General features: G+C 37.6%; 1 protein-coding gene across 3 annotated transcripts in view; it reads right to left on the minus strand.

Moving 5' to 3' along the window:
* WDR41 (WD repeat domain 41) overlaps nt 1–22853 on the minus strand; it is an 85358-nt gene that overhangs the window by 20268 nt on the left and 42237 nt on the right. For all 3 annotated transcript variants that reach the window (XM_001381595.4, XM_007486445.2, XM_007486444.2), the window contains 3 exons: nt 20596–20707; nt 2962–3024; nt 1848–1958 (listed from right to left, as the gene is read on the minus strand). In XM_001381595.4, the coding sequence (XP_001381632.1) occupies nt 1848–1958; nt 2962–3024; nt 20596–20707 (286 nt within the window). The remainder of the gene's footprint in view (nt 1–1847; nt 1959–2961; nt 3025–20595; nt 20708–22853) is intronic.

Raw genomic sequence — 22853 nt, forward strand, 5'->3', positions numbered from 1 at the left:
TACTTTACTGACAAATTCCCCTGGTCACAGACCAATACCAGACCCCTTAGTACTAAGGAACCCTAGAAAGAGCAATGAAGGCCGTCCGAGGAACGGACCTTTACAAGACACCTCTCTCAAGGTTACAGATCCCGTAGTGTGATGTCTAATTGAGAAGCAGTCGTAGCTGACCTTTGACGAAGAGTTAATGCCATCATCAAATTGTTTTCAAATTTAAAAGCTAAGACAATGTGCTCATTCAGGGTTATCTTTGTAACTAGGGACCTGGTCAGCTGCCACCTTTTTAAAAAAATATATATAGCATGATTGTCTAAACTTGAGATTGCTGAATAAAAGGATCCATCTGCAATTCCAGTTATGATTTCTTAAAAAAGACTTTTGATCTTGCATTTTTCCTCAAATAAAGCATGTAGCAGGGAAGCATATGAAGAATGTTTTCTTAATGACACTGTTACAGGCTTCTCTGCACATCACACATCCAAAGAGAGGGACAGAATTGAGAGCAGCCTACATCAGTAACATCTCATCAACTTGATTTAGGTAACAGGGCTGGTTCAGCAATAGCAAGGCTTCAGAGCTTTAAAAAAGGACAACTCTGCATGACCAGTGTAATGAGCCATAACACTGTTGTGCTTCCATCATTAGCCGGGGGACAAAGGACTTAGGATCTATCTGCTCAGGAGGCTCGGGGGAGCAGGATCTCCTGAGAAACCTGCTAACCAGTGTTATCCTCCATGCAAGAAACCACAGGGAAAATTCCTAGGGCGAAAACAAGTTCTCCCCAGAAGGAAACAAAGGGAACTTCCAAGTTGCCACTGACTACATCCTCATAAGCAATCTGGTCCCTGGCTAGGTTTGGGTTTCAAATTTTGCAAGGACTGAGACTAGGGAACCCTGAGCTGGGCAGAAAACTACCGTGGTGTGAACATGTGGCTGCAAAGACAAATTATGACTTCATATTTTCAATACTGCACCCATGAAAAAACTACAGTGTCCCAAGAGGTTTAGTGCAAAATTTTGGGATACCCTGTACTTGAATTTGCAGCTACAGTTCATGTTCAATGGTCATTGTTCTCATCTCAGGGCCTGAATAAAAGCTTCTGTTTAAAAGGGCCAAGGGATCTGTTACTGCTAAGATCAGGCTGTTGTCATGCTGTTTTACCGATTCCTAGGCTGCAACACAAATCTCCAACACCCATCTTACAGTCTCCTGTCAGAGGCCATATACCCAGGAGCCTGCCCAGAGCATAGGTGAACTATTGCCCAGAACTCAGAGGTGGCCAGCCGATGTTAAGGAGAGTTTCGGGGGACAAGAAGACCGCACAAGAAGTTTAACATATTCCCAAGGCAGGTCCATATCTCCCAAGCCATACAGATGCCCAGGGATGATCAAGGTTTGGTAGCTCTTCACCTGAAATTTAATGCCGTACTGAGAGCATTCTCCAGGGATTACACCAGAAAACAGTCACTGACTTGAGGGGTGTTTGAACTTAGAGCACTAATTTTTCTCAAAACGTTTATAACTGGAAATAAATCCTGATTGTAAATGGGCCAAATTATAGAGCCAGGGGTGAAGTAAGGCCGCTGAGTGACTTCTAGACAACTTTTCTTTACTGTCCCTTTTTCCTTTCAAATCCCTCAGCATCTCCATTGCCCGTCTTAAGCCTTTTAGTAGTAACTCAGTGCCACTAAAAGTCCTCAGGCCTAGAAGAGGCTGCTGATCCCTTCCAAAGCCATTAAAAGCATTACCGTCATATTTAGTATTCCAGAACCTGAATGTATATACAAATGAGTATCATAACACACATGTGTATCTGTTTTAAAAAGAATAGACATGATTAACTTACCATTGATATTAACTAACGAGAGGATATTATCCTGGTGATCAAGGAGGCGTTTAACCTCCTGAACATCCCAGCCTAAGGATTCGTCTGTAGATGCTATCAACCTAAAAATGACTTAAAGAAAAAAGTGAAAAGGATCTGGATTAAATCATTAAATTCAAGGAAGATAAAATCTAATTACTGATCAAATAGCAAATCTACTTTTTTTTAAACCCTTACTTTCTGCCTTGAGTAGAAAGTATTAGACAACTGGGGTTAAGTGACTTGCCCAGGGTCACATAGCTACAAAGTGTCTGAGTTCAAACTTGAACCCAAGCCCTCCTGTCTCCAGGCCTGGCTCTCTACCTCACCTAGTTATCCCAACTGTTTATATGCTCATTTCCTCTGGGTCTTCATTGTTGCTAGCGAATTCTCTAATAAAGATATGTGAAAATACCAATCTAACATGAACAGTTTTGAAATAGGAAGCAATAATTGAAAACATATCTATGCTAGCCTTCTACTGTCACTGAAAGCAGGAATTTCCATGTGAGAAAACATACAAATCAGCACTGGCTCTGTAGGACTTAGAGAACGGCTCAGGGCATGACGTCCCACAGTTAGTGTATGTTAGAGACAGGAATAGGGCTCTTGGACCAGCTCTCTATTCACTACTCTATGAAACCTTAGTGGAAATACTTTATCTAAAAGTGAAAAGAAAAATAGAACATGAAAAGAAGTACCATACTGCTCCCAGAAGTCCTAGAAATACGCTGAGATGCTCCGGGGAGTTTCTGAATATGACTTCTATGGACAAATTACATATTGAGTCACCCAGCTAAGCAGAACTTAATGTGCTTTGCACAAAGTGATTGATCAATGCCTGTGGAGTGACTGACATGAAGCAACGCAATTAACATGGCGCATCACAAGGAACTAAGTGGAAAAAGTCATTCCAGGGAAAAATAAAACAAAACTTATTCTGAAATAGTCTGCGTCCCTTAGTTTCTCCCATAGTCTGTACTGCATTGATGGCTACTGTATGTGCGACAGAATGGAGAAAGAGAAGGAAGAAGAAAGGAGGAGGAAAAGGAACAGACAAAACAACAACAACAAGAAGGGCGGGCCAAATACTCACTCAGTTCTTTGCCAACTGCTGCTGCGACACAGTTCTTGGGTAACTCAATCAAAGCGCTGATCCCTTCAAAAGCATCAAAAAGCAAAGGGCAAGTAATTATTTTCTTCACATTAGAATAGAACAGCAATCTTCACTTCTAGTTCACATAAAGAAAATGGGAGAGATAGCATGACATTGTAGATGGGTAGCCCTGAAGAGAAGAAAATCCAGGTTCAGGTCTTGCCTCTGCCACAAACTGTGACCCTGAGCCCGTCACAATTGATAGTAACTTAAAAACAGAGTTGCAGTGAAATGAATTGAACCAAGAGAACATTATATACAGCTACAGATTTGCCATGTGAAGAATAACTTGTAGATGTTCCCCTCTAGAGAATGAACTGAGAAGTAGAAATACAAAAGATATAATCTACATTTACAGAACTGTTTGCCGGATGATGCTTTCTGTGGGGAGAGGAGGGAGGAATTGAATAAAAAGAAATTGTGTGCGGTGTATGTGTAAAGATGTGCATATATACATATATATGTATACTTAAATATACCTGTATGTGTTCAAATGCTTTGTATATACTTTATGATATTTTATCTCTGCAGCTGTTGTTTCTTTTCAATAGAATGTAAGAACCTTGAAGGCAGGGAGGAAAAAGTTGTATATCTGCCCTGGTAAAGGGAATTTCTTCATGAAAAGTTCCCTATGCCAATAAAATCACAAGTAAGGATAAAAACAAACCCCTAAAAATAAACTGACGAGCTTGTATATACTATATATATATATATATATATATATATATATATGTATATATATATATATACACACAATAAAATGATTTCATAAAGATTACTGACATCCCAGAGTCCACCACTTGTGCCCACCTTCACAAAGCATCACAAAGATGGCATTTCTTCTCTAGGAGCCCTCAAGACAGCACTTATTTGGATGGGCTTTGTTGATCAGGGCTACAGTGTACAACTATGAAAACTTTAAGTTTTTCAATAACTTCACTCACATAACTCACAATAACATCACTCAATAACTCACAAATCTGAACCAATGATTTTCAGAGGCTATTAAACAAACATGTAAACTCCCAAAACTGAAAGAATGAAATACAACACTGTGCCACAATGTAAAAATTAATTTAAATACTACGTTTTTGACATTCTAGGTATAACGGACTGGCATATTGAATTTTTGATGGTATAATTTTAGGGTGATGACAGAGGTTCAAATCATTTGGAAAATGTTGCAGGGACTATTTTCAGCAAGGAAGAATTTACACATCAGTCTTAGAACCCAGAAAAGCTGCTAGCAAGAATCCATTTACTGAAAATACTTTCAAAACATATGTTGAAAAGAGAGACAGCATAGCATAGTGAACAGGACAGCCGTCACAATGACTTGAATTTGAATCTTCTCTTCCAGATTCTAATTGTACTTTCCTAATAATAAGAACTGTTTATAAATGAATATGGCTTGACAGGTACGGGCTCCTATCCCTGAAGGTATTCAAATAGCGGTTAGATGACCAATATGCTCTACAGGGTATTCATGCTTCAGAAAGGAGTTCAGATTCAATGACTCTAGGGTCCCTTCTAACTCTAAAACTAAAAAAAAAAAAAAGAAACTCATTAACTAATTTGGGGTGCAGTTTAGAAAAATAATCTTTCCTAAGTCTCTTTTTAGAGACAGTAAGTGGCTTGTTCAGATTCACAGAGCTCAGTGTCTTGGAAGATTCGAACCTAGGGCTTACTAAGTCTAAGTCCACTGTTCTATTAATTATGTCACATTGTCTAAATGCAAAGAGATGGCAGACTAAGTGTAATGTTTAGGGAAACCAGCCACCAGTTTGGCTGGAAAGTCTAGAGAACAGCATGAAACAAAGCTAAAAAGGCAAATGGAAGAACTCTGTGGAGGAGCTTAAAGGCCAGGCTGAGGAGTTCATACCTGCAGGTCTTTGAGCAGGAGGATGTTCTTTGTACAGTCACAGCATAGTCAATGAGGCACGTGCTCATTGGTTCCCATGGATTTAACTATCACATCTATACTGATGAAGCCAAACCTATATTATCTGGGCCTTAACTCATTCTCTAACTTCTAAACTTACTTCAGTTCCACAATTTCAGATGACACCGAAACCTCAAACTCTGTGTCCAATCAGAATTCATACTCTTTCTGCTTATATGTAGCCCTCTTCCAATCTTCCTGGTTTTGTCCCCTTTAGGGTACTGCCATTCTCATAGGCCACATGCCCAGGTTTGTAGCCTTTGACTCATCCTTGACTCCATGTTGTCTGTTTCACCCTCCCACTATAGTCAGGAGACGGTTCTTGTGAACTTTTCCCCACCACATCTCTCCTATGCAGTGCCTTCTAAACATAATGCTTAGTTAGCTGTCCACATCAAGGGCTCTTTGCATCAAAAGCTGAAAAAAAGTAATCATAGGAACAAAAAAGCAATGAATCACTCTGCCAACCTCAAAACCACTTTGATTTATAAATACCTCTTGAAAACAGAAGTCATTACTTCAATAAACAAATTATTCCTTTAATAAGAGAAATGCCAATAAAGCATAGCCTACAAATCCAATGATTCTTGAAGCACATTAGCTATAGCATATACGTATCCCATGTCTCCCATTCATATATCACAGGACACATAAAACAACATTGAGAGTTTGTGCAAAACACAAAGTATGACCAACTTTTAAAACTGGAAGTCTAATTGCACAATTTAGTATATTCTTCAGTGCCTTCCTTTTTTTTTTTAAACCCTTACCTTCTGTATTGGAGTCAGTACTGTGTATTGGCTCCAAGGCAGAAGAGTGGTAAGGGCTAGGCAATGGGGGTCAAGGGACTTGCCCAGGGTCAAACTTTTGGGAAGTGTCTGAGGCCAGATTTGAACCCAGGACCTCCCGTCTCTAGGCCTGACTCTGAATCCACTGAGCCACCCAGCTGCCCCCCTTCAGTGCCATCCTAATGACTACTGAGTCCCAGTTCCAGTCAGAGACCTTCTGAATATTTTCTTCATCAGTTATTAAATTATTCAAGCAGGGGAATGCTAAAGTGAGGAATGAGCCTCACACAATAGGCGCATCACACAATCTAATCCAAATCCCAACCTTTCTTCATTTAAGCTAAGGTAAATTACTGTCTAAACTAAGAATTTTGGTTAAACTCCATGTGGGTTCAAAGAAGTTTTCAATTTCATCAACATTCCATATTAGAATCCAATAAAATTCTAAATAAGAACAGCTTAAAAATAAACAAAATGAGAATTGTTACGCTTCACTTACTACATATACCCAATTAAATGAACATGTGACTGAATCCTATAATGATCTCTGCTAACTATTCCTATATCTGAAAACATGAGGGCTGTATTGCTCGCTCTCTCTCTCTCTCTCTCTCTTTCTCTCTCTCTCTCTCTCTCTCTCTCTCCCTCTCTCCCTCCCTCTCTCTCTCTCTCTTTCTCTCTCTGACTCTGTCTCTGTCTCTCTCTCTCTCTCTGTCTCTCTCTGTCTGTCTGTCTGTCTGTCTGCCTCTCTCTCTCTCTCTCTCTCTCTCTCTCTCTCTCTCTCTCTCTCTCTCTCTCTCTCTCTCTCTCTCTCTCTCTGTCTCAAGAAATACTGAACTGAAGCTAAAGATATGCAGGCAAAAATATCATACCACCCAGATAACTGGAACTACTTTAAGATGACAAAAATCATACCTACATCACTCCCAAGGGAACTATATAGGAAGATACTGGTACAACAGAAATAAGCCCTGGCGTTAAAGGTTTGGGTTCCAGTTCTGACTCTTCTTCTAACTAGTTCTATGGTCTTGGTTGACTTTCTTCCCCTCTAAAGAACTCAATTTCTCCACTTTGAAATGAAAGGACTAGACTAGATGATTTCTATGTCTATGACTAAAGTTCTAAATATCAACTTTTAAAATAGACTTTGACTAGGAACAGGTATTCTTAAAATGTGATTTTTTTCTTAAAGTACTATAGTTATTTTTAAAAACTACTATCTAATCATGCCGGTTTATTTACTGAACTATCTGCAAACATTTCTGGAAGTGAAATGAAGTAAATAAATATAGATAATAATCAACTTAGGAGAGAAGATGGCAGCTTAGAGGCAGTGAAAGTTCAGACCTCTGAAAACCCTTCCTCACCGATTATAAAGCTAATGCTCCTAGGGGACTGAAAACCAAACCTAACAATGGGACAGAGCTAAGAGACCCTACTGCTGAACTCAACTTAAAAGGTACGCCGCTCCCCCAAACGCCTGAATTCGAGAACACATGAGTTTAAGGGAAAGGAAGAAGGAAGGTCCCAGGTTCCCTCCCCCACCCACAGCCTCCAGCAGTGGCTGGGATCTCTGGCAAGGGTGCTAGTCTAGAGGGAGTACCTTGCTTTGAGGGAGTCAAAGCTGTGCCGGGCTCAGGATTTTGGACACACTCAACCTTCTCCGATTCAAAGTTCCCTCCTTGGTCCAGGATTGGTCCTTATATGGACCAATCCTGCATCCAGAAGTGGGGTATATGGCCCCTCCCTAGAAAGGTATTGATCTAATTAAAGACCAATCCCATGCCAGGAAGTAGGGGGGCCCCTCGGGCACACTGGAGAATGCAGTTCCCCCAGCCACAATATTTTAAACCTCACATACCACACTGTGATCTTTTGGGAGACCAGTATCCCCAATGGATTATATCAAACATAATAGACTAAAGATGCATACATTCTTGCAAGGGGAAAATACAGCAACCTTGGGATAAGGAAACAAAAAGGGAACAAAACCAATTAGGGAGCAGTCTGCTTTCACACAACATACAAAAATTAAAATCATTTTGAGGGAAACTCAAACCCCGACAAACCTCCACCAGAGACTACACCAAGAGATCTCCTGTTAAAGCTCCAAGAGGGGAGACAGACAGAAGCCCCCAAAACCAAAAAAATGAGAGGAGCAAGAGCAAAGACAAATACGGGGAGTAAAGAAGGGGTGAATTAGAGGAAACAACAGAAAAAGAAGAAAGAAATTACAACAGACAGCCTCTAGTCAGCAAACACAACATAGGGGGAGAGATCAGCAAACAATAAAACAGAAATCCCATCAAATTGGATACAAGCTGTGGAAGAACTCAAAACGCAATTAAGAGAGTCTGAAGACAATTGGGAAAAAAAACTTAAAAAGTAAGATAAGTCATCTTGAAACAGAGGTACTTGAACTAAAACATGAAAATAGTGTCTTGAAAGCCAAAATCAACCAGCTAGAAAATGAGGCAAAGGACATGAAAGATGAGGCAAAGGAGATGAAAGATGAGGTAAAGAGGATGAAAGATGATATCCATAGAACATCAGATCAGAAATAGAAGGATGACCAAAAAGCCAGGGATGAAATCCAGTCTTTAAGAACCAGAATACAATTAGAATTAAGTGACCTCACAAGGCAACAGGACACTATAAAACAAAACCAAAAGAATGAAAAAATTGAGGAAAATGTGAAGCATCACATTCACAAAACAGGATTTAGAAAATCATTCCAGGAGAGACAATTTATGAATCATTGGTCTACCAGAAGGCCATGACAAAAGAAAAAGCCTGGACACAATACTACAGGAATTTATCCAAGAAAACTGCCCCGATATTCTAGAACAAGAGGGAAAAGTAGAGATTGAAAGAATCCACAGATCACCTACTGTACTTAATCCCCAAATGAAAACACCCAGGAATGTTATAGCCAAATTCAAGAACTATCAGACCAAAGAAAAGATATTACAAGCTGCCAAGAAGAAGTCATTCAGGTACCACGGAACCACAGTGAGGATAATGCAGGATCTGGCTGCATCCACACTGAAGAACCAAAAGGAATGGAATATGATATTCTGGAAAGCAAGGGAACCAGGTCTACAACAAAGAATCAATTACCCAGCAAAACTGACTATATTCATACAGGGGAAAGTATGGTCATTCAACAAAATAGAAGAATTCCAAGAATTTGTAAAGAAAAGACCACACCTGAACAGAAAATTTGACGTCCAAGCATAGAACTCAAGAGAATCATCAAAAGGTAATTAAAAAAGAGAAAAAAAAGAAAAACAAAACAAAACAAAAAAATTTTAAGAGACTCAATAAGTTAAAATGATACATATCCCTATAAGAGTAGAGGTCATAGGTTGTTATCACCTGGGTAGCTAGAAGAACTACACTTAGAGGGAACAGTGACAAACTGTATAGGATGAAAGGACAAGACATAAATAGGTATATAGATATATGCATGCATAAATACATATACCGTGTGTATATATATATATATATATACATATACAACTAGAGCTAAAAAAAGAGGTTAATACTAAAAGAAATGGGAAAAGAAACAAATGGGGGTAAATTTATATGTCACAAAGAAGCTCATGGTGGGAGGGGGGAGAACATCAATACACTGGAAGGGTAAAGAGATTGGAGATAGGAAATGCTCAACTCTTTCATGCTTTGAAATTGACCCAAAGAGGGAAGAACAATCCAATCCATTGGGATAGACAATAGATTTGCCTCCTATAGAGGAGTAGAAGGGTAATAAATGGACTGGTGGGGAGGGAAGCAGTACAAGGGAGGGAGAAGGTGGGGGAGTGATTTTAGAAAGACTACAGGGAAAATAAGGTGGGGATAACAAGGGAGGGGAGTAGAAAGGGAAGTAAAATAAGGGTGGGAACTAGGGGAGCTGATTAAAAACGACCATTAATGTAGAAGGAAATAGTGAAAGAAGAAAAGGCAGGACTAGGAGTAGAAATCTAAATGCTCTAGTAATCATAACTCTGAATATGAACGGAATGAACTCACCCATAAAATGCAAGCGAATAGCAGAGTAGATTAGATTCCAAAACCCTATCGTATGCTGTTTACAAGAAACACAGATGAGGAAGATAGATACGCATAAGGTGAAAGTAAGAGGATAGAGCCAAATCTATTGAGCATCAACTGATAAAAAGAAGGCAGGAGTCACAATCATGATATCTGACAAAGCCAAAGTAAAAATAACTCTAGTTAAAAGACATAAGGAAGGTAATTACATCCTGATAAAAGGCAGCGTAGACAATGAGGAAATATCCATACTCAACATGTATGCACCAAATGGCATAGCATCCAAATTTCTAAAGGAGAAAATAGTGGAGCTGAAGGATGAAATAGATAGAAAAACTATACTTGTGAGAGACCTGAACCTTCCTCTATCTGAACTAGATAAATCAAACCCCCCAAAAAATAAGAAAGACGTAAGAGAAGTGAATGAAATCTTAGAAAAATTAGAGTTAGTAGACATGTGGAGAAAAATAAATAGGGACAAAAAGGAATATACCTTCTTTTCAGCAGCACATGGTACATTCACAAAAATTGACAATATATTAGGGCATAAAAACATTGCAAACAAGTAGAAAAGAGCAGAAATAATAAATTCAACTTTCTCAGATCACAATGTAATGAAAATAATAATTAGTGAGGATACATGGAGAGATAAATCAAAAATTAATTGGAAATTAAACAATACGATTCTCCAAAACTGGTTAAAAAACAAATCATAGAAATAATTAATAACTTCATTGAAGAAAATGACAATGTTGAGACATCCTTTCAAAGCCTATGGGATGCAGCCAAAGTAGTACTCAGGGGGAAATTTATATCCTAGAGTTCATATATTAACAAATTAAGAAGGGCAGAGGTCAATGAATTGGGCATGCAAATTAAAAAACTAGAAAGTGAACAAATTAAAAATCCTCAGATGAAGACTAAATTAGAGATCCTAAAAATCAAAGGAGAAATTAATAAAATTGAAAGTGAAAGAACTATTGATTTAATAAATAGGACTAGAAGCTGGTACTTTGGAAAAAAAAACAAATAAAATAGACTAAGTACTAGTGTGTCTAATTAAAAAAAGGAATGAAAAAAAAAAACAAATTGAAAGTATCCAAGATGAAAAGGGAGACCTCACCTCTAATGAAGAGGAAATTAAGGCAATCATTAAAAATTATTATGCCCATTTATATGGCAACAAATATGGCAATCTAGGTGATATGGATGAATACTTAGAAAAATATAAATTGCCTAGACCAACAGAGAAAGAAATAAATTACCTAAACAATACCATATCAGAAAAGAAATTGAACAAGCCATCAAAAAACTCCCTAAGAAAAAAATCCCCAGGTCCAGATGGATTCACAAATGAATTGTATCAAACATTCAAGGAACAACTAATCCCAATATTATACAAACTATTTGGCAGAATAAGCAAATAAGGAGTCCTACCAAATTCATTTTACGACACATTTTACGACAGATTTTTGTAATCTTCATTACAAAAACCTCTGACAAAGGTCTAGTTACTCAAATTTATGAAGAGCTAAACCAGTTGTACAAAAAATCAAGCCATTCTCCAATTAATAAATGGGCAAGGGACATGAATAGGCAATTTTCAAAAAAAGAAATCAAAATTATTAAAAAGCACATGAAAAAGTGTTCTAAATCTCTTATAATTAGAGAAAGGCAAATCAAAACAACTCTGATGTATCACCTCATACCTAGCAGATTGGCTAACATGACAGCAAAGGAAAGTAATGAATGTTGGAGGGGATGTGGCAAAGTTGGGACATTAATTCATTGCTGGTGGAGTTGTGAATTGATCCAACCATTCTGGAGGGCAATTTAGAATTATGCCCAAAGGGCGATAAAAGACTGTCTACCCTTTGATCCAGCCATAGCACTGCTGGGTTTGTACCCCCCAAAGAGATAATAAGGAAAAAGATTTGTACAAAAATATTCATAGCTGCTCTCTGTGGTGGCAAAAATTTTGAAAATGAGGGGATGTCCTTCAATTGGGGAATGGCTAAACAAATTGTAGTATATGTTGGTGATGGAATACTATTGTGCTCAAAGGAATAATAAAGTGGAGGAAGCATCTCATTCACAAAACAGACAATTTAGGAAATCGTTCAAGTAGAGACAATTTAAGAATCATTGGTCTACCAGAAGACCATGACAAAAGAAAAATCCTGGACATAATATTACAGGAAATTATTCAGGAAAACTGCCCCGATATCCTAGAACAAGAGGGGAAAGTGGAGATTGAAAGAATCCACAGATCACCTCCTGTACTTAATCACCAACAGACAACACCCAGGAATGTTATAGCCAAATTCAAAAACTATCAGACCAAAGAAAAGATATTACAAGCTGCCAAGAACAAGCCAATCAGATAACATGGAAACATAGTGAGGATAACGCAGGATCTGGCTGCATCCACACTGAAGGACCAAAAGGCATGGAATATGATATTCTCGAAAGCAAGGGAACTAGGTCTACAACCAAGAATCAAATACCCATCAAAACTGACTATATTCTTACAGGGGAAAGTATGGTAATTCAACAAAATAGAAGAATTCCAAGCATTCGTAAAGAAAAGACAAGACCTGAACAGAAAATTTGACATCCAAGCATAGAATTCAAGAGAATCATCAAAATGTAATTAAAAAAGAGGGAAAAAAGAAAAACAAAAGAAAACAACAACAAAATTTTTTTTAAAACTCAATAAGTTAAAATGATATGCATCTGAGGACTTCAGGGTAAGCATGCCTGCAGAGTAGACATGGCTTGCTTCCTCTCCTCAGACCCAATGACACAGACGACCGCAAAAGACCCTCCCAAAATAAAAAAACAACCATCCTCATAAGAACGGATAGACCCCACAAAAAGGTGAAGCTCTGAAGGTAGGTGGGATTCCGGCACCTCCACAATATAAGGGAACAAAAAGCTGACCCACCCTCCCATCCCCCAACAAACAGCCAGAGCCAGCGTTAAAGTCAGCACTGTCCAGAATCAACAAGTGAGGGAGGGGCACCCCAGGACTGAACAACAGGCAGCCCCAGGACTGGGGACCTGAATAAGATAAGGTCCTTCTCCTGAGAGTACTAACACCCAAAACCCCGGCAGACGACCTAGGGGAGCACAGATCTCAGGCATCCAGAACTAGCGCGCTGTAATCACTGAGTGCGCAAAGGGATCCCCTGACGTGAGAAAGGGGCACCTACAGGTCTTGGGAGTTAGCTAAGACCACCAAAGACTTTCACCTGAGAGCACTAACTCCCGAAACGCCGGCAGGCAGGGGAGGGCAATCCTTGGACCTTCCCAGGAAGACAGTGCAGCTGCAGAGAACCTAAAATTAGCCTGAGACTAAAGCCTTGGCCATTAGACCTTATACTGAAGGCAAGTACTTCTCATTCAGATTTCGGACTGGAAAGGGGAGGAAGGAGGAAAAAAACAAACAAAACACAGAGATGGCAAACTGTACCCAAGAACCCCAACACCAAGAAAAGCAAGAAGAAGGGGGTGACTTTGGATACATTTTATGGAGGGAAAACACAAAAAAAAAACAGAGGAAATAGCAGAAGAGGAAGCACAAACAAATGCTCCAAAACCTTCCAAAAGAAATGGAAATTGTCCACAAGCTCTTGAAAAATTTAAATTGGAAGTTATCAAAAAGATGGAAGTCTTCTGGCAGGAAAAATGGAAAATAATGCAAAAGGAACTCAGCAATCAGAAGCACAAAAAAACGCAACTACACAAACAGCTTGAGGTCTCAAATAACAGGATAGAACAAACTGAAAAGGAAAAGGAAATAAGGCAACTAGAAGACAATGATCTTGCAAAAGAGCAAGAATTAATAAAGCAAAGCCAAAAGACTAAGAAATTAGAATATAACATAAAAAATCTCACTCACAAGGTGACAGTCTGAGAATAAAAAGTCAGAAATAAATAGTAATCTCGACATCATAATACAAGATATCATCAAAGAAAACCTACCAGAGATTTTAGAACAAGGGGGCAATGTAGGCATTGAAAGAGTTCACAGAACATCCTCTACACTAAATCCCCAAAAGACAACTCCCAGAAATGTAATTGCCAAATTCCAAAGCTTTCAAGCAAAAGAAAAAATCTTACAAGAAGCCAGAAAAAGATAATTTAGATATGAAGGAATGCCAATCAGGGTCACACAAGACCTTCCAATTTCCACTCTGAACGACCTTAAGGCATGGAACATGATTTTCAGAAAGGCAAGAGAGGTGGGTCTTCAACCAAGAATCAGCTATCCATCAAAACTGACTATATACTTCCAGAGGAAAGTATGGGCATTCAACAAAATAGAATATTTCCAAGTTTTTGCAAAGAAAAGACCAGCTCTGTGGAAAGTTCGACATCCAAACACAAAGAGCAAGGAAAACTTGAAAAGGTAAATATGAAGGAAAGGGAAAAGGAGAAAAATGATATCTTTTTCTTTTATTCAAACTCTGTTCTATAAGGACTACATTTATATCAAGTTATATATACATATATATATATATATATATATATATCCCCACATACTAATATATTAATATGTGGGGAAAATGTAATGTGTAACTCTCAAAAATTGTATGCATCATTAGAGTAGTTAGAAGAATCACACATAGGGAATGATTGGGGCATTAAGACAATATGGAGAAAAGGGGGCTGAAAGAAAGAAAAAAGGAGGGGGTGAATCGTTGATGGTACTAAGATATACTTCAAGAAATGGAAAAAAACTAAATAGAATAATCTTTCTCACACAAAGATACACATGGGAAGGGGAGGGGAAGGAATTTCCTATAGGGAGGAAAGGAAGAAAGTGCTAACTGGTATTACTTAAACTTTATTCTCAGTGAAATCAACTCTGAGAGCATAGAACATCTAGATCCATTGGGATCTTGAACTTTATCTTATCCAACAGGGTAAGAGAGATGGGGAAATTAAGGGGGGGGAGGGAGGAGGGAGTATAAAAAGGGAGGGAAGGAGAAGGGGAAGGGAACAAAAAGGGAGGGACTAGAAAGGGAAGCATATCAAGGGAGGGGACTAGGGGGACTAATCTAAAGTAAATCACTGGTTTAAAAGGTTATATAGCTAAAGAAGAAAGCTCAGAATTAGGGGAGGATATCAAAATGTCAGGGAATCCACAAGTGACAATCATAATAACTTTGAACGTGAATGGGATGAACTCACCTATAAAACGTAGACGAATAGCAGAATGGATTAGAATCCAAAACCCTACCATATGTTGTCTTCAAGAAACACATATGAGGTGGTTTGATACTCACAAGGTTAGAATTAAAGAATGGAGTAAGACCTTCTGGGCCTGAACTGATAGAAAGAAGGCAGCAGTTGCAATCATGATATCTGACAAAGCCAAAGCAAAAATTGACCAGATCGAAAGGGATAGGAAAGGTAAATATATTCTGTTAAAAGGGAGAATAGACAATGAGGAATTATCACTAATCAACATGTATGCACCAAATGGTATAGCACACAAATTTCTAATGGAAAAACTAGGAGAACTGAAGGAAGAAATAGACAGTAAAACCATATTAGTGGGAGACTTGAACCAACCTCTATCAAATTTAGACAAATAAAATCAAAAAATAAATAAAAAAGAAGTAAAAGATGTGAATGAAATCTTAGAAAAATTAGAGTTAAAAGACATATGGAGAAAAATAAATAGGGACAAAAAGGAATACACCTTCTTCTCAGCACCACATGGCACATTCACAAAGATAGAACATATACTAGGTCACAGAAACATGGCATACAAATGCAGAAAAGCACAAATAATAAATGCAAACTTTTCAGATCATAAGGCAATAAAAATAATGATCAGTAAGGGTACACGGAGACCCAAATCGGAAAGTAATTGGAAATCAAATAATATGATACTCTAAAAATTGGTTAGTTAGAAAAGAAATCATAGAAACAATTAATAATTTCATCAAAGAAAATGACAATGGTGAGGCATCCTTTTCAAACCTTATGGGATGCAACCAAAGCAGTAATCAGAGGAAAATTCATATCCTTGAGTGCATATATTAACAAATTAGGGAGGGCAGAGATCAATGAATTGGAAATGCAAATCAAAAAACTTGAAAGCAAACAAATTAGAAATCCCCAGAAGAAAACCAAACTAGAGATCCTAAAAATTAAAGGATAAATTAATAAAATCAAAAGTGATAGAGCTATTAAACTAATAAACAAGACTAGAAGCTGGTACTTTGAAAAAACAGACAAAATAGACAAAGTACTGGTCAATCTAATTAAAAAAAGGAAAGAAGAAAGGCAAATTAACAGCATCAAAGATGAAAAGGGGGGACTCACCTCCAAAGAAGAGGAAATTAAGGCAACCATTAAAAACTACTTTGCCCAAATATATGGCAATAAATATACCAAACTAGGATATGGATGAATATTTACAAAATATATTTTGTAATTAAAAAATATTTACAAAAATATAAGACCAAGTTATCAGTCTTTGCAGATGACATGATGGTCTACTTTGAGAATCCTAGAGATTCAACCAAAAAGCTAATCAAAATAATCAACAACTATAGCAAAGTTGCAGGATACAAAATAAACCCTCATAAGTCATCAGCATTTCTATGTATTTCCAACACAGCTCAGCAGCAAGAAGTAGAAAGAGAAATCCCATTCAAAATCACCTTAGACAAAATAAAATACCTAGGAATCTATCTCCTGAGACAAACACAGGAACTATATGAACACAACTACAAAACAGTCTCCACACAACTAAAACTGGACTTGAGCAATTGGAAAAACATTAACTGCTCATGGGTAGGATGAGCCAATATAATAAAAATGAACAACCTACCCAAACTTATTTATCTATTTAGTGCCATACCCACTGAACTTCCAAAAAATTTCTTTACTGATTTAGAAAAAACCATAACAAAGTTTATTTGGAAGAACAAATGATCAAGGATATCCAGAGAAATAATGAAAAAAAAATACAAAGGAAGGTGGCCTTGTAGTCCCAGATCTCAAACTATACTATAAAGCAGTGATCATCAAAACAATATGGTATTGGCTAAGAGATAGAAAGGAGGAACAGTGGAATAGACCTGGGGTAAGTGACCTCGGCAAGACAGTCTATGATAAGCCCAAAGATCCCAGCTTTTGGGACCAAAATCCACTATTTGATTAAAAACTGCTAGGAAAATTGGAAGACAGTATGGGAGAGATTAGGCTCGAATCAACATCTCACACCCTACATCAGGATAAATTCAGAATGGGTAAATGACTTGAATATGAAGAAGGAAACTATAAGTAAATTATGTGAACACAAAATAGTATACATGTCAGATCTTTGGAAAAGGAAAGACTTTAAGACCAAGCAAGAGTTAGAAAAAAATCACAAAATGTAAAATCGATAATTTTGATTACATCAAATTAAAAATATTTTGTACAAACAAAACCAATGCAACCAAAATCAGAAGGGAAGCAACAAATTGGGAAACAATCTTCATAACAAAAACCTCTCACAAAGGTCTAAGTACTCAAATTTATAAAAAGCTAAATCAACTGTACAAAAAAATCAAGCCATTCTCCAGTTGATAAATGGGCAACAGACATGAACAGACAATTTTTGGTTAAAGAAATCAAAACTATTAAAAAGCACATGAAAAAGTGTTCCAAATCTCTAATAAGCAGAGAAATGCAAATCAAAACAACTCTGAGGTATCACCTCACACCTAGAAGATTGGCTAACATGACAGCAAAGGAAAGTAATGAATGTTGGAGGGGATGTGGCAAATGCATTGCTGGTGGGGTTGTGAATTGATCCAACCATTCTGGAGGGCAATTTGGAACTATGCCCAAAGTGTGCTAAAAGACTGTCTACCCTTTGATCTAGCCATAGCACAGCTAGGTTTGTACCCCAAAGAGATAATAAGGAAAAAAACATGTATCAGAATATTCATAGCTGCGTTCTTTGTGGTGACCAAAAATTGGAAAATGAAGGGATGCTCGTCAATTGGGGAATGGCTGAACAAATTGTGGTATATGTTGGTGATGGAATACTATTGTGCTCAAAGGAATAATAAAGTGGAGGAATTCCATGGAGACTGGAATGACCTCCAGGAAGTGATGCAGAGTGAAAGGAGCAGAACCAGGAGAACATTGTATACAGAGACTGATACACTGTCATACAATTGATTGTAATGGGCTTCTCCATTACTGGCAATGCAGTGATCCTGAACAACCCAGAAGGATCTATGAGAAAAACCACTATCCACATTCAGAGAAAAACCTGTGGAAGTGGAAACACAGAAGAAAAACAACTGCTTGAATACATGGATCGAAGGGATATGATTGGGGATATAGACTCTAAATGAACATCCTAGTGCAAACATCAACATGGAAATAGGTTCTGATCAATGACATATGTAATACCCATTGAAATTGCATGTCAGCTCGGGGAAGGGTGGTTGGTGGGGAGGGAGGGAAATAATGTGATTAATGCAACCAAAGAATGATGTTCTAAATTGACTAAATAAACTAATTCAAATGGAAAAAAAAAAAACCAATCCCTACCCACTTCCAAAAATGGATTTAATGTAGCAGCAATCCTCAGATAATTCAAAATTGTTGGTCTGCTACAACTCAGAGAAAGCAGTGATAATGAGTTCCACTCAAAGTTCCATCTTTACTGTATGGTAAAAACAACTAATGAGAAAGTAAGCTAACCGTACACTTTGGCTAATGATATAAAGGCCAGAATCTCAAAGCTAACAACCGTTCTCTTTGTTTCTCTCTGAACAGAGTAATGACTATTCTACAAACAACTGCCCTAAAAATGGAGCTGGGAAGGAAGGTAGTTATGAGAGAGAGGGGCTGATAGCAAAATCTCTTCACTACTGGCTGCACTCTGGCAACAAGAAAGCCAGAGCATAGTAACATCCCAATTCACTGGCCTAGCGTCATTTGAAAGCTCTCTAATAGATTCCACCTTCACATGAAATCCTCCTTATTTAAAGGTTTTTGTTACCCCTTGAGAGCTCTGGCAAACTGACCCACACTGTGATCACATAATGACTAAGGCCCAGATACCCGCTCGCTGATGAAAGGAAGAATGACACGATAGCCGATTCTTTCCATTAACATGTACGACATTTTCTTAAGCATTATTGTACAAGACGGCTACCAATAATTTGCAGGAAAAGATGCCAGAGAGAACCACAGGACTGTGTGAGAAACAGACAGGAAAATTTGGATGTGAATGAAGAATCATCCCTTACGATAATAGCAGACGGTAGAGAGGTATGCTCTAGATTCAAACGAGGTTGTTAGTAACAAAACCTTGAGGCGGGAGGTTAAATTGCAATACCTGCTAGTGTTTGTGTATATACATGTGCTAAGCCGTCTCATTATTTTTCTGATATTTTATAATATCTATGTGGAATAAGGGCTAGTTCCTACTGTGAGCTATAAATGTGATTCACAGTACTCAGGCTGCCTATAAAACTTCAACAAGATGCACAATATTATTCTTCCCAGTGTGCCTATAAGCTCTTTGGATTACGTTAGCAAAGTGTTATTTTTAACAGTAAAACACATTTTCAAGTTGTCACTTAAATGTACTGATTTTTATCCAAATATGTTTATCTTATAAAATGAATTTCATCTTTTAAAAATTCTTTATCAGCACTACTAGACACAAGTGAATAACTTATTCATGTAGCATTTGAAACCTTGCAAAGTACTTATATGCATCATTTTACTTAAGTCTCACAGTAGCTAAGGAAGGGAGGTTCTTCCTGTATCCTTTCCATTTTACAAATGAAAAAGCAGAGCTTAAATGCCTGAAGCTCACAGGATCCTAGATCTGGAGCTGAAAAGTACCTCAGAAGTCATCCAGTTTAATTTCTCTCATTTTATAGATGAAGAAGATAACTTCCCTGGAGTTTAAAGGACTTATCTACTGAGAGTAACCTAGTAAACTAGAAAACAGCTATTGTTCAACCACTTCAGTCATGTCCAACTCTTTGTGACCCCATCCTTAGGGTTTTCTTGGCAAAGATACTGGAGTGGTTTGCCATTTTCTTCTGAAGCTCATTTTACAGATGAGGAACTAAAAGCCAACAGGGTGAGTGACTTACTCAGGGTTACACAACTAGTAAGCATCTGAGACTGGACTTGAACTCGGGTTCCCTAACTCCAGGAATGACACTCTGTGCATTATGGTGCTACCTAGCTGTCCACTAGAAATTGGACTGGAACCCAAATCCTCTGACTCCAGAGCCAGAGTTCTTTCTACAATACAACCCTGCTCCGGGTCACACAGCTAATAGGTGATGGTAAAAACCTAAGCAATTCAGAATTCAGAAGAATAGGATTTTGTTAGTGAGTTCACCAATAGAGGAATTTCAAAATGAGTCCAATTTTTAAAAGCTGTAGTCTTCTTTAAGGGTCGATACTAAAGTCAATTATCCTCATGGGAGAAAAAGAAGCTAAGCCTCTCATATGGTCATGAAGCAATGGACCTTAGTCTATGGCCATATTTTCAGGACTCAGACATTAAATGCTGAAAAGCAGCATATGAATGAGATTTTTCTCATCCACTGCACAAATGGCAGTGTCCATTCACCTTTAGGAATTGGTGGAGGGGGTGGGGGCAAGAGGAACTGAGGAGAGCATCCAGAGGTTTTCCTTTGCACACCTAAGATAGGTAAATTATAATGATGTAAAGAATTATTGGGCTTTCAGGTGTCAGTGTTTACTGGTTCACTGTTATCTGAAATTTATTTTTACCTGTATCAAAGAGGTGACTAGTCTTACACAGAAGGTCTAGCTCTCGGTTCCAAACGCAAAGGTCACTTCCACCAGACAGCCAAACATCCAGCCTCTGAAGAACTGTCAAACACTAAAAAACCAAATAGCTGAAATGTATTGAATGCAAAAAAGATCACAAAATGCAAAAATAAATTTCCTTTTGGATAAAACTGAAAAACAAAACTTTTTCCAAGATCTTTTAAGTAAATCTCAAAAATTCTACAAACAAGGTAATATTTTGGGAAGTGGGGATGAATGTTGACAAAATATAAACATTCCAGCTCTGATATTCACAAAACCATTCTCTCCTTGCTAACTTCTCCTAACCCTCCCCAATGTATTCTCTACATAAGACCAAGAGAAAATGCAATTGGAAACAGATAAAGTCTCCCAGGATTCTCTGTGAATAATGAGAAGATAATACTTTTGGAACATTTGCAACTCAGGCTTTACAAAACACAGTTATTAAGACATCTTATATTTCAACTGCTGCCTAAATGAACAAGCACTAAATTTTAGCTATAAATTAAATTGAGTTCTATAATAGTCTTAACTATCTCCCATTTGAAACAGTAGTGCTTAGCGAACAAATATTACTGACTGAGTAGTTTTACAAGAAAACTTCAATTAGAGCACTTTGCCATGTCATTGATTCAGTTACATTGAAGGTCAAATCATGTGATGCTTATTTAGATAGCCAATATTTTTCTATAAAGAATATGTAAAGTCTATAAAGTAGATAATACATGAGCCAAACAGTAGCATCATAACAAAGCTCTATTTTGCCTCTTAGCTCCCATAACAAAAGTACAATATAGTTCTCTGCTAAGTAATTCATCTTAGACCTGGATATTCTAACTATTTTTTAAAAATTTAATTAAATTTTTATATCACTTATATTTTCCAAAGTACTTCTCCCTGTTCCTCTCCCAGAGTGTCATTTATAACAAAGAAAAAAGAAAAAACAATTTGGCAAAACTAACAACATCCCAAAAAAGGCTGACATTTATATGCAGTGTTCTACACTCATAGTCAGTCCCTTACCTCTGTGAAGAAGTGGAAGGGGTATCACATCTTCTATAACTCCTTTGAGACCAAGTTTGGTCTTCACAGAATTCCATTTCAATATGTTTTCCTAGTTCTGCTTAGTTCATTCTGTATCAGTTTTCATAATAATTATAGCTAATATTTACGTAGTGTACATTAGGACTTGCTAAATTCTCTCTCTCTCTCTCTCTCTCTATATATATATATATATATGTATATATGTATAGATGTATAGATATATGCGTATATATAATCCAATTTGATATGTCTTCCAAGCTTCTATGCATTCCTCATGTTTGTTGTGTCTTTAGAACAGTAACATTCCATTATATTCTTCATGTGTCACAATCTGTTTAGCAATTATCATCCAGTCCCTGGGAATCTATCTATACTCTTTCCAGTTTGTTCATTTGTTTTTGACTAGACTTTATATACCTTTCTGGTTTTTGGATTTCCTCAAAGATGTAAATATTCTTTTTATTTTTAAAAACCTTACTTTTCATCTTAGAATTAATGCTATGTATTAATTCCAAGGCAGAGGAACAGTAAGGGCTAGGCAATAGGGATTAAGTGATTTTCCCAGAGTCACATAGTTAAGAAGTGTCTGAGGCCAAATTTGATTACAGGACCTCACATCTCCAGGCCTAACTAACTCCCTATTCACTAAGCCACCTAGCTGCCTCTGAACATATAAATTTAATCCATCTACTCACCCCATACACACCCTAAGATCTCCTTTTTCTTTTCAATAAATATCCACTTTTTCTACAACCATATTCCAGTCATTGGCCCCTAGCTTTATCAGACCAAATTTGCCTCTTTAGAGTCTTTGGTTCCCCTTACATGTGCTAACCCATAACTCAGAATAAATAAAGCAGAGGAAATAGGATCTATAAATTGTGTCTTTAATTGGACAAGCCAGAAGTTTTCATGCATCAGGTCACAGTAGGTACTGCTTTTCCAGAGTGCCCAATATTGTTACAGCACAGGGGCTTTTAAACTAAAACTACAAAGATGAGGTGAAGGGGGGAACACAGAGCAGGCTAAGTGGCATCACGAATACCAAAAGAATGATTGGTTACAAAGTTGAGGTGCAAGGAGCATGATCGATGAAAGTCTGGTACTCTGGCCAGCAGCATACCCCTTCTTTTCCCAGCAGAGTAAGAACTCAGTTGCTGGAGTCCAGGTGC

This window comes from Monodelphis domestica, chromosome 3 (genome assembly GCF_027887165.1).
Source record: "Monodelphis domestica isolate mMonDom1 chromosome 3, mMonDom1.pri, whole genome shotgun sequence".
NCBI classification, from domain to species: domain Eukaryota; kingdom Metazoa; phylum Chordata; class Mammalia; order Didelphimorphia; family Didelphidae; genus Monodelphis; species Monodelphis domestica.